We start from the raw sequence: 12,871 nt of genomic DNA on the forward strand, positions 1-12,871 counted from the left end.
CTATACTCCCTGAGGGGAACGAGCCAAAAAGATCTTGGCTTGGTTATTATATGGTTTGTGTATGGGCTTCAAGTATAAAAATATAGCTGTTAGTACATGGCTGAAACAGGCACAGAAGAATTGTTGTTATTGTTATTGTTATTATTATTATTATTATTATTATTATTATTATTATTATTATTATTTAGGACTCTTTCCATTTAAAATGAGAAAGCAATTTCAGATCAGTAGCTGACGGCCTAGACACCTAGGGTCCAAGTAGAAGTTGCAGCGTCTCACAGTAGGACTGCATGAGCTGTGGAAACATTTCTTTAATTTGGGCCAGGAATTTGCTTTTCAGTCCTAGCGGTCACCTATGTAAAACAGTGAAGCTCCAGCAGGACTTTGCAGGTGTCTGGGTGAACATCATGAAAATATACTTACAAGGCTGATTGCGGGAGCCACAGTTAGCTGAACCCCTCCACCTTTCTTTACTTGTTTAACAAGGCGTCAACTTAGTTCAGGGAACCCTAAAATCCAGACTCTAGATCCTACCATGTGCTTGGAAGAGATGTAGGATTATATTAAATGACACATCATTAGGGTAATCTATGAAAACTAGAATTAAAAAAAAAAACACATATCGCCTCAGTAGAGAGAGAGAATAGTTTATAGAATAAACTGGTTCATACAACAGTTTGTATAGTAAGTCAGCAACCCTGGTATGTCATCCAAAATGTTACACTTGAGTCACCTGTACAACATTCCTGATCAGGAACTGGCAACTTTGGATCCCTTGTGTAAGAGAGGCACTCCCCTGTGTGGAACTCAGCTCCCATGGTGGACGTGAGCAACCATCCATGCCTGGCTTGCGCGGCACCTTGCCTTAGTCGGTGTGTGTTAAATACGAACATGTGCCGTGCGGAGGCAGTGGACAGAGAGAGGAAAGTGAAGCTCGAGTTTGCATTGAGATAGTGCACTTGGAAGTCAGCTAGTTTAAGTTCCAGGACAGTTACCTGTAGTGCTAACCCAGAGGACAGTGAAGATTCTGTGACAGCCGCCGAGTACGAGCTGCACAGAGAAGGCTTCCCGGAAGAGAGACTGAATGAGTGGTAGGGTGCAGGGAGCGTGAGTGTCAGGTGGCAGTGACAGCATGAATAGTCAGGTAACAGGAACCCTTGTGGCAGATGTGAGCACCTGGAGTGAGCACACTGGGGGTCTGAAGGTATAGGTGTGCCATTCTTGGGAGTAAGGCTAGCCAGACAGGCAACTGCTCTTCCTCTTTTTTAGTTAGTTAGTTACTTAGTTTTAGTTTTAGTTTTTGAACACAAAGTCAAACACAAAGTAACCCAGGCTGACATTGAACACAAAATGTAGCCAAGAATTGCCTATACTCCACCTCCCAAGTGCTAGGATTGCAGGTGGGCACCACCATACTGAGCCTATAGCCTTCTTACTAGGAGAGGAATGACCTAACTATATACATTAAAGTAAATACAGTCTAAAAGGCAGCCCAACCATCTTGAAATGTTTGTAGCAGCTGGATATGGTGACACACATCTATAATCCCAGAACTTGGGAGGGAGAAGCAGAAGAGACAAAAATTTAGGGGAGAGACAGGCAGCTGGAAAGGCAGCTCTGCAATTAAGGACACAGCTCTGGCTGCTCTTCCAGGAAATCAGAGGACCAGAGCTTGGTTCCCAGCATCCATGTCGGCGGACAGCTCACAACCGCCTGTAATCTAGTTCCAGGGAATCTGATATCCTCTGTACCCACCCCTCATACACACACACAAACACACTACAAATAAAACCTTTAAAAGGAAAGTTCAAGGTGAGGGCTGAAGAACTGGCTCAGCAGTTAAGAACATGTACTGCTCTTACAGGTGACCCAAATCAAGGTCACAGTATCCACATCAGGTGACTCACAATTGCCTTTGACTCCAGCTCCAGGTGATCTGATATCCTTTTCCAACCTCAGACACACACACCTATATACATAATTTTAAAACATAAAAAAAAAAAAATTAAGAGTTTAAGTCTACTTGGTGAGGTTCAAGGCCAGCCTGTGGGCCGAGAAACCCTGTCTCAAAAAGTTTGTAACTGACCCTCTTGCAAAGTCCATGCTCACTCTTGGGTATGAACTATCTTTTCTCTAAGTGCCTCTTTCTCCTCTCTAATGGCTTGTGCTTAAATCTGTATTAAAACTCTGCCTCAAAAAAAGTGTTTATGGCTGAGTGTAACCCCAGCACTTAGGAGGCAGAAACAGAAATGGAGAGTTCTGGGCCAGCCTGATGTGCCTCAGAATTTAATGAGAGGGCTAAAGACCTGGTTCAGTGCTTAAGTGTTCTGCAAAGGACCTGAGTTCAGTTCAAAGAACCATCCATAACTACAGTTCCAGGGGATCTGACTCCCACTTCTAACCTCCGAGAACACGTGGTAGACCTACATGCAAGCAAAACAGTCATATAAAATATAAATTAACTTTAAAAAAAAGAATTTAATAATAGGGTATCCCTGGAACCATTCCCATCCAGAAGTCATATGCAGAGGTAACTCCATGGCTAAGAGCACTTACTGCTCTCCTATCAGACTGAGACTCAGGCCCATCACCCACAATCAGGAGGCTCACAACCAACTGGGACTAGTTCCAGGGAACTCAAGACATCCTGTCCCACATCAAGCACCTGTGCACACGTGGAACACATAAACTCATACAAGCACATATGCATAAATTTAAAACTATACATTTAAAAACAATTACATTTGCTCTGCTGAAAATAATAATAGTAAAAATGTTTATAGCAGTAAGCTGTTTCCTGATGAAGTGCTAGATACACGGTTTCACCTTGGGAAAATTCAGCCACTATATATTGATAGATTCTGTGTGGTTTCATATGAATACTATGTGGTGGCCATCTTAGTCATGGTGGTGGTTGGCCTCGTCAGCTTTGTGAGGTGCTAATGATGAACCCAGTGCTCCCCACATGCTAGCTAAGCTCTGCACCAACAGCTGTACCGCCTGAGTCACTTGAAAGGGGATTATTTTTTTTTAGTAAATCTAGTGGAGAGAGAGGTGCGCTGGCTACTCTTTTAGAGTTTGTGAGTTCAATTCCCAGCACCCACATGGCAGCTCATAATCTCATGCCCTCTTCTGGTCTGCAGGCATACATGCAGACAAAGAGACCATATACATAAAACAATAAATCCTTTTTAAAAAAAAAATCTGGTGCCATATAAGGGAACATCTCTCTACATGAGAGCCTGAAGATAATAAACAATCTGCTATCCACTGGTCCAGGGTCACATATCATGAATGGTGGAGCTAGCAGGCATCTTTATGTTCTTGCTGACTTACAGTAGGCCTCTTTAGACAATAAGCCTCTGTTCTTCATAGGATGGAAATCCAGGAAGGCCTTGGCTGTGGCAGCCTTCTTCAGTCCACATGTTTCTTAAATACAGCATATTGAACAACAGTACAGAATTGGTTTGGGGTTTTGGTTTTTGGTTTTGGGTTTTTATTTTTTTGAGATAGGATCATAAAATTTGCTATGTAGACCAGGCTAGCCTTGAACTCACAGAGATCCTCCTGTCTCTGCCTTCCAAGTGCTGGGATTAAGATTTGTATTGGAGCATTGGTAAAAAACATCTCTGATTCCAGGGGTTGGGGGACTGTGTGAGGGGGAGGGAGGAATGCAATCAATCAATGGAAAAATTTTTTAAGATTTTTTTATTTATATTTTTTATTTGTATGAGTGCACTGTAGCTGTTTTCAGATGCACCAGAAGAGGGCATCAGATCCCATTACAGATGATTGTGAGCCACCATGTGGTTGCTGGGAATTGAACTCGAGACCTCTGGAAGAGCAGTCAGTGCTCTTAACCTCTGAGCCATCTCTCCAGCTCCGGGAATTTTTTTAAAACAGGAAAAACAACAACAAAAAAGAATATCTGATTCCCTAAGAATAAATAAATCCCTTAAAATAAATCACTGCATTTGAAAATTTTTTTCCCCAGCTTATTAAGAAAGTCTTTCTGCCACATGTACAAAGTAGACCTACCTTGTATACTAGGAAAATGTGTGATGATTTACATGTTAGCAAATATGTAATTAGTGAAACAAGTGAGTTGTGAAATTGTATATTTAATATGATCTCATGTCTAATTACATACTTGGAAATATAAGCATACACCAGTAATGAGTATATTTACCAAGGTGCTGATTAGATGATTATCTCTAAGTGAAAGAATTATAGACTTTCACTTTCTTAATTATTTTTCTTGTCTATATAATTTTCAAATTTCTTAATTCAGAGAACTGTTGAAATTGTTCTGTAGCACTGGGCGGTGGTGACACATGTCTTTTATCCCAGCACTCAGGAGGCAGAGCAGGCAGATCTCTGTGAGTTTGAGGCCAGCCTGGTCTACAAAGCAAGTTACCGGACAGCCAGGCCTACACAGAGAAACCCTGTCCCAAAAAGTAAAAGAAAATAAAGAATGAAGGAAAGAGAGAAAGAAGAAAAGAAATAGTTCTGTGGATAAATAAGCTTGCCACTAAGCAGGGTGACCTGTATTTGGACTCTGAAACACACATGATAGAAAGAGAGAACCAAGTCCCAAAAGTTGTCTTCTGACCCAGGCTAGGATGCTGTGGCACACACACACACACACACACACACACACACACACACAATAAAAATATATACATTTTAAAAATATATATATATTTTAAATGTTTTAAATTAAACTTTGTCACCAGGAAGTAGCTTTTTTTAGATGCAAGTGATTGAAATACAGGACTGCAAGCACACTGAACAAGGGCTCTGCTACTGAGCTACACCCCCTACCTATAATTTGTTCCTTTCTTTGTTTTAAAATAGAATATTAGGCAGCGCAGGCTAACCTCAAACTTGATATATAGCCAAGGCTTGCCTTACAGTCTTGATCCTCCTGATCTTCCTCTCTATCCACCTCCATATTGCTGGGTTAAAGGTGTGCCCAGCATGCCTCACCACCCTCACTGTGCCCCACCACAGCCCACCCTGTCCCAATACAATTGTTTTCACTTTTAAGCTCCCGGTAGATCCAGAGACAAGGTTAACAAAAGTTCTCTGATAAGTGGAATCATATCAGCAGCCATGTTACCATATGTGCTGATTTATGAGCCTTATTTCTAATCCAATGTAGGCAATCCCTACCACTGACCTACCTGTCCTAGGCATAGGTACCCCCTGGACCTTATCATAACTACAAGCAGACAGTGGTGGTGCATGCCTTTAATCCCAACACTCATAAGGCAGAAGCAGGCAGATCTCTGTGAGTCCGAGGCCAGCCTAGCTTACAGAGTGAGTTGCAGGACACAGAGAGACCGTGTCTTGGGGAAAAGAAAAGAAAAACATAACTACAGGCAAGGTTTTTGCTAAATATCAAAACTTGGTAAGACATTTTGGGGAGGCAGACTGTCTCAACACAGGCCGGGAATGGAGGAGCTGTCTGTAGAAGGAGCTACCCTTTAACACAAGCCTCTGTGAAACTCTTCCCAGGTATGCTGGCATCCTCCTGGGCATCACAAATACATTTGCCACTATTCCTGGAATGATTGGGCCCATCATTGCTAAAAGTCTGACCCCTGATGTAAGTAGAAATTTGGCTTTTAAACTAAAAATACTCGGAAGTTTCACATCTGTGTCAGATTGAGTTTATTGTAATGATAAAATTATGAGTGTTTTTTTAAATATTTATGTGGATGTTTTGCCTTGGTGTTATATCTAAACACCATGTACATGCAGTACCCAAAATTGCCAGCAGAGGGCTTCAGGTTCTATGGATGTTAGGCAGCATGCCTACTAGCGTTAGCCATTATGTAGGTACTGGAAACCAAACCCAGGTTTGCTATACAGGAACAGTAAATGTTCTTAAGCACTGAGCCAACGGTCCTGACTTTTATGAAATTCTTTGTGACAAAAATATAAAGTAAAATAGCTTATGTTGAAAGCTGCTGCCGGGCGGTGGTGGCGCACGCCTTTAATCCCAGCACTTGGGAGGCAGAGGCAGGCGGATTTCTGAGTTCGAGAGTTCGAGGCTAGCCTGGTCTACAGAGTGAGTTCCAGGACAGCCAGGGCTACTCAGAGAAACCCTGTCTCGAAAAACCAAAAAAAAAAAAAGAAAGCTGCTACTTTATTGAGTGGCAGCGTGAGTCAGTGACTGGAAAGTGACGTGCCTTAGCAGAAGCGTACTGTGTTCAGCCTGCAAGAGGTGTAGCTCAGGTGCCAGGACACTTTGCTGAAATGCATGAAACCCTGGGTTTGATTCCCAACATAAAACTGGGCAGTTATAATATCCGTAATCTCAGCCCAAGAGAAAAAGAAAAAAAGGCGTACTGTTTTCAAAGAACACGCCTTGCGGGTTAGGCAGAATGATAGAATTAAATGAAAATCTTCAGCCCAGAGCTCAATACATTGACCAGGGTGGCTCTGGAAACAGTGCTGGCTCATGAAGATGGCTCAGTGGGTAGAAGCACCTGCCCCAACATCTGAGTCCAATGTCCAGGACCTACATGCATGGTGGAAGGCTAAAAGTGACCTATGACCTCTGACCTCCACACATATACTGTAATATGCGTGCCTACATACTTGTACTCTCAAACAGAAGTGCAATACAATACCTTTAAGAAAACAGTGGGGCTGGAGAGATAGCTCTAAGGTTAAGACACCTGCTGCCCTTGCAGAGGATGAGTTCAGTTCTAACACCCCCATCAGATAGATAGCTCATAAGCACTCATCCTCCTCAGACACCTGGACACACATGGTATACACTCAGACACAGACACAAATTAAAAAATGAAAAAAAAATCCTAATTAAAAAAAAAAAAAAAAAGCCGGGGCAGTGGTGGCGCACACCTTTAGTCCCAGCACTTGGGAGGCAGGGGCAGGCGGATTTCTGAGTTCGAAGCCAGCCTGGTCTACAGAGTGAGTGCCAGGACAGCCAGGGCTACACAGAGAAACCCTGTCTCGAAAAAACAAACAAACAAAAAAGGCTAAAATGAGTTCTTCAAAAATTTTAAATGTCACCAGGCAATGGTGGCTCACACCTTTAATCCCAGCTCTCAAGAGGCAGAGGCAGGCAGATCTCTGAGTTCCAGGCCAGCCTGGGAATGAGTTCCAGGACAGCCAGGACTACAAAGAGAAACCTTGCCTTTAAAAAAAACAAAACGAAAAAAACCAACCAAACAAACTTAAACGTCTACTCATCTAAGTACTCAGTAACAAAAATGATAAGAAAGCTAAAAATGTATCTGGGGACATAAAGAACTCTTAAACAGAGTGCTGAAATTAAAGGCATGTGCCACCACAACCTGCTCTTAGAGCCTAAGCATTTAACAGTTGTGATATTTCACCAAACACTGTGTGTGTGTAGTTTGAAACTAGCAGTGTATTGGCAGGAACATGGCTCAGTGACAACATGCTCACCTGACACTCACAAGGCTCTGGGTTCCATCTCAGCAGCAAAAAACACAAAGAGTATAAAATAATAATTACATGAAGTGGATCATCAGGTGAGTGAGGTGTCAGGAAATCAGGACAAAAGTGAATGGGAAGCAGCCAGCGTTACCAGAGAACTTACCTGCCAAATGAAAAGCACTAGCTTAAGCCAGCTAATAGTGTGTGCCTATAGACCCAGCAGTCAGGAAATGGGAGAAAGAAGGGAGAGGATCAGGAATTGAGAGCTCCAGAGCAAGATCAGGGCTACCCAGGACACATGTGGTCCCTAAAGCAAAGGAATAAATAAATAAGCCATGCACAGTGTCATACGCATGTAACCCAGCACTTAGGAAGCAAAGGCCGGGCTACATAATGAAAGCTTGTCTCAGGGAAAGGAGAGAGAGAAGGGAGGAAGAGAGACAGGAGAGAACTTAGTCCTGAAAAGATAGATAGAGACAAGTTACAAGAGACATTAGAAAAGTTCACAAATCCTAATGAGACAGCTCAGTACATATTCAATACATTGACATAAGTGGGCAGCTGTTGCCCTGTCACAGAACAGAACACCGCCCCTCAGCAAGGCAGTCCTATTTCCTGTCATCCCTCCCTCACCACTGAGGGCAACAGCCATTAGCTTTGTCTGAGCTTTTTATAGAAACAGAGTCATCAGGCTGCACTCTGTCTGTCTTTGTTGCTCATGTCTGTATTAGCTGGCTCCCCCTCATCGTCAGTTGATGCTGGACTGTAGAAATGCTCCACAGTCCTCCTGCTGACGGCCATTTGCTTTGCTTCAAGCACAGACATCAGTGAATCTTTCTGTTCTCACAGCCTTGTGATAGCATCCTTTTTATACAAACATTTTTTTTCCTTTGCCTTTTCCTTCCTTGTCCAGAACACTATTAGAGAATGGCAGACTGTCTTCTGCATTGCCGCTGCTATTAACGTGTTTGGTGCCATTTTCTTCACGATGTTTGCCAAAGGGGAGGTGCAGAGCTGGGCTCTCAATGACCACCATGGACACAGAAACTGAAGACAATAAACAATAATTAATGTATTTTTATTTATCATGGAAACTGAAAGTGCCTTTGGTAATTGAATGTATAAGCATTCTATGTGAGAAAAACAATAGTATTTATATTTGTAAGGTAGTCATGAAATGTTACTAGTTCCAAGATCACTTAAAATAAGCTGCTGGGCTGGAGAGAAGGCTCAGAGGTTAAGAGCACTGACTGCTCTTCCAGAGGTCCTGAGTTCAATTCCCAGCAACCACATGGTGGCTCACAACCATCTGTAATGGGATCTGATGCCCTCTTCTGGTGTCTGAAATAAGACATGAAAGAAAGAAAGGAAGGAAGGAAGGAAGGAAGGAAGGAAGGAAGGAAGGAAGGAAGGAAGGAAGGAAGGAAGGAAGGGAAAGAAAGAAAGAAAGAAATCTATCTATCTTTAGAAAAAAAAAAGAAGAGGCTGGTCCTCTTTTAAAAAAATAAAATGAGCCGGGCAGTGGTGGCGCACGCCTTTAATCCCAGCACTTGGGAGGCAGAGACAGGTGGATTTCTGAGTTCGAGGCCAGCCTGGTCTACAGAGTGAGTTCCAAGACAGCCACGGCTACACAGAGAAACCCTGTCTCGAAAAACAAAACAAAAACAAACAAACAAAAAAATAAAATGAGCTGTTTTTAGTTATTACTAATATATCTGCCAGACCTTATACTGGGTTCCCATTCCAGGCTGCAAGTAAGGCAGCATGATATAAGGTAGGGTATAGGAAATGAAGCTGAAATGGACACCACACACACACACACGGTGATATACTTGTTTAATTAAATTAGATAAATCATCTCAGATCTTGCTAAATACCTGTTTTTGTCTACTTCCCTTATAAAAATGGTTGCCAGCTCTCCCTAACACATAGATCTCAATAACGTCTCCATAAAGCTGCCAGCCACAGTAAGAATTGGCCTGGCAACGGCCCTGGAGGATTTATGCCCAGGCAGCTGCCGAGCACTCCCTCCCTGGCTGCAAGACTGGAATGCCCAGCATTTATCAGGGGTGGCTTCCAAGTGCAGGGCCAATGACAGGTGTCTGGCTGACACTCTTCCCCCGTGGCTGTTAATGTGTAGTTGAAGCCCTAAGTGGACTGGAGCAGTGGGACTACTGCTGCTGTCGGACACTGCCAGCCTGCCTTGCCAGCACCCGGGCCTGACTATTAGCAGGTGATCCACAAAGCAGAATCGTGGTCAGAAAGTCACAGAGAACACCATCCTTGATTAACATGACTGGCCCATGAGTCAAGAGAATACATTTTCAAATTCAGGTTTTTCTAGCTACGCTAGAACTTTTTAAAACGTTTTAAATTTTTTTCTTCAGTCTGTCTTGATTTATGCTTCTGGTTACAGTTTAAAGTGACTTTCAGGTCCAGGGGTTTAGCTCAGTGGTAGAGCACTTACCTAGGACCTGTGTTCCATCAAGCAGCAAAACAGAAGGACGAGGCACCCAAAGCTGGTCAGTCACCTTTCTTCCTGAAGCCAGCGCCATGCAGCTTCTCCTGACCAGTGCCTCCTGGTTGTTAGGCACACTGTAAGAGGTCTGTGTGATGTGCACGCCTTTAATCCCAGCACTTGGAGGCAGGGGCAGGCAGATCTTTGCAACTTCAAGGCCAGTCTGGTCTACAGAGGGAGTTCTAAGACAGCCGAGGCTGTTGCTCAAAACAAACAAAAACAGATTATCCAAGGATTGAAAGCCTGCGTTATGTTTTGTTGTATCTGTTCAACGCTTACCTGTAACATTTTAATGACTAATGATTGGTTAATGTACAAATGTAAATACATTTGTATAAATTTGTTTTTTAATTTGTAAATATAAATTAAGTTGCCATGTGACATTTCTTTTATAAATCATCAAAATAAATTCTTTTGCATTAACCTTTTCTGTTTTTAATTCATTTTATTTTATGTGTATACTGTTTTGCCTGCATGTATGTTTGTACAACATCTTTATTCTTTGCTTCCCAAGGAGGCCGGAAATGTCATCAGCTCCCCAAGAACATAGTTATAGTTATGTGTGGGCTGCCATGTGGGTGCTGGGAATTAAACCCAGTTCCTCTACTAGACCAGCCAGGGCTCCTAATGTCTGAGCCATTAGATTGTTCTATCCACAGTGACAGCTTTATATCTTTTTCTGCATCCTCCTGGAAACCATCCTTCCAGCTTCAAAAGCATCTCTGGCACCACCTGGTGGAAATTGTACATCCTCAGAAATCACTCTCCCTGGAGACACATAGGGCACTAGCGGAGTACTCCTGAGAACCAAGATTTATCGAAAGAACTGGAGGAGGTGGAGGAGGAGGAGGAGGAAGAAGACGAAGAAGGAAGGAGAAATCTCTATTGCCACCTTTCTGCCCTTCTAAAAAGGATCCAATCTTCTTTCTGAAGAACCTGCCAGCTGCCAGTCTTGGTGGTCCACACCTTTAATCCCAGCACTTGGGAGGCAGTGGTAGGTGGATCTTTGAGTTCAACATCAGCCTAGTCTACAGAGTGAGTTGCAGGACAGAAACCCTGCCTCAAGAAAGAAAAGAAAGAGGAAGTAGAGGGAGAGAGAAGAAGGGAAAGAGAGAGAGAGAAGGAAGGACAGAGAGAGGGGGAGAGGGGGGAAGAGAGAGTGCACAGTGCACCAGGGTGATACACCTGAAATCCCAGTATTCTGCAGGTTGGTTGAGGCAAAAGAGTCTTGAGTTCAAGGCCAGCCTATGCTACATATTGAGACCTTGTCTCCAAAACAATTTTTAAATAAAATACATATCTTCCTCACCAACTGATCCTTCCTCTCTCATCCAAGGACTTACTTTAATAATTCCTCTTTAATTTGCTGCCTCTATCAATGACTCTTATTCTTTATCTCAAAAAAAAAGTACAGGTCTTCTCTAGACTTGAAATAAAAATATAGCCGGGCGGTGGTGGCACACGCCTTTAATCCCAGCACTTGGGAGGCAGAGGCAGGCGGATTTCTGAGTTCGAGGCCAGCCTGGTCTACAGAGTGAGTTCCAGGGCAGCCAAGGATACACAGAGAAACCCTGTCTCGAAAAAAAAAAAAAGATAAAGAAAGAAAGAAAGAGGTATAAAAGTGTCCTGGGAACATAAGAAATCAATATGCAGAATATCTCTAGAATAAGAGGAAGGAAGAAATTATGGCTACCTGTGTGGAGAGAAAATAGGCCACTAGGCTTCAGACAAACTACATTTAAAAAGCAAACTGGGACTGGAGAGATGGCTCAGTAGTTAAGAACACTTACAGCTCTTCCAGAGAACCTAGGTTCAATTCCCCACATGGAAGTTCATAACCATCTATAACTCCAGTTCCAGAGAATCTGACACCCTAACACAGACGTACATGCAAAACACTAATGCACAGGAAAAAAAATTAAAGCAAACCACATATTTCAAGATACTTTAGGTTCTCAGCTGTCTTGTGAACATTCCGACTGTTGTCCTCCAATACCTGGGACCAGTAAAATACAGCCTTGCTCCTTTAATCCCTGTCAGAGAAAAACAGACACACTGCCACATCCCTTGTCCTTTTTCCAGCACCTGGAGGCCCTTTTTGTCCTTACTCCCTACGCCTGTATTCTTGAGCCCTTGTCTAGTCACCCATGTGTCTTTCATATCCACATTATTAAAGTCTGAAGTTTGATTTTGTTTTGTTTTACCTTTTTGCCAATCCTAAGAATCTGGCTAGGGCTGGGACATAGCCCACTGGTGGACGGACCGCTTGCCTTACATGTACGAGGCCTTTCATCCATCCCCAGCAACCCAAAAGTAAATAACAAAAAGCTTTGACTTTTGTTCCCACTGAAATGGTTAAGAACTGGTCTAGCCAGATGTGTAGAACACAGCTTTCAGTAGGTTTATCTCTGTGAGGTCGAGGCTGGCCAGGAGGATAGTGAATTCCAGGACAGCCAGAGCTACAAAAAGACTGAGACCTTGTCTCAAATGACAACAAAAAAACATAAATGTGTGACAATTGCTAGGTTTTTGTTTTGTTCATTAGGCAACAAGCAATTGTTCTTTTCACAAAGACCCAGCAGAGGGGAAAAAAAAATACAAGTATTTTTTCCCATGGTGCTTATGTTTTTATTTATAAAACATTTGGGGAGAGGGATGTTCATTTCTTTGTGACAGGGTCTTAGTCTGTGTCCCAGGGTGACCTATAACTCATTATGTAACCCAGGCTAGCCTTGAACCCTAGGCAATCCTCCCAGTTGCTAGTGAGTTCCAGGACAGTCAGGGCTACACAGAGAAACCCTGTCTCGAAAAACCAAACCAAAAAAAAAAGAAAGAAAAAGAAAGGAAGAAGGGAGGAAGGAAGGAAAAGAAAGAAAGAAAGAAAGAAAGAAAGAAAGAAAGAAAGAAAGAAAGAAA

General features: G+C 42.8%; 1 protein-coding gene across 1 annotated transcript in view; it reads left to right on the plus strand.

The window, feature by feature from the left end:
• Slc17a5 (solute carrier family 17 member 5) overlaps positions 1-8,732 on the plus strand; it is a 42,327-nt gene extending 33,595 nt beyond the window's left edge. The window contains exons 10-11 of the mRNA XM_028786347.1: positions 5,521-5,611; positions 8,351-8,732. Of these exons, the coding sequence (XP_028642180.1) occupies positions 5,521-5,611; positions 8,351-8,488 (229 nt within the window). The 3' untranslated portion in view covers positions 8,489-8,732. The remainder of the gene's footprint in view (positions 1-5,520; positions 5,612-8,350) is intronic.
• The last annotated feature ends 4,139 nt before the right edge of the window (positions 8,733-12,871 follow it).

Source organism: Grammomys surdaster, unplaced genomic scaffold (assembly GCF_004785775.1).
Source record: "Grammomys surdaster isolate TR1022 unplaced genomic scaffold, NIH_TR_1.0 125476, whole genome shotgun sequence".
In the NCBI taxonomy this organism is placed as follows: Eukaryota; Metazoa; Chordata; class Mammalia; order Rodentia; family Muridae; genus Grammomys; species Grammomys surdaster.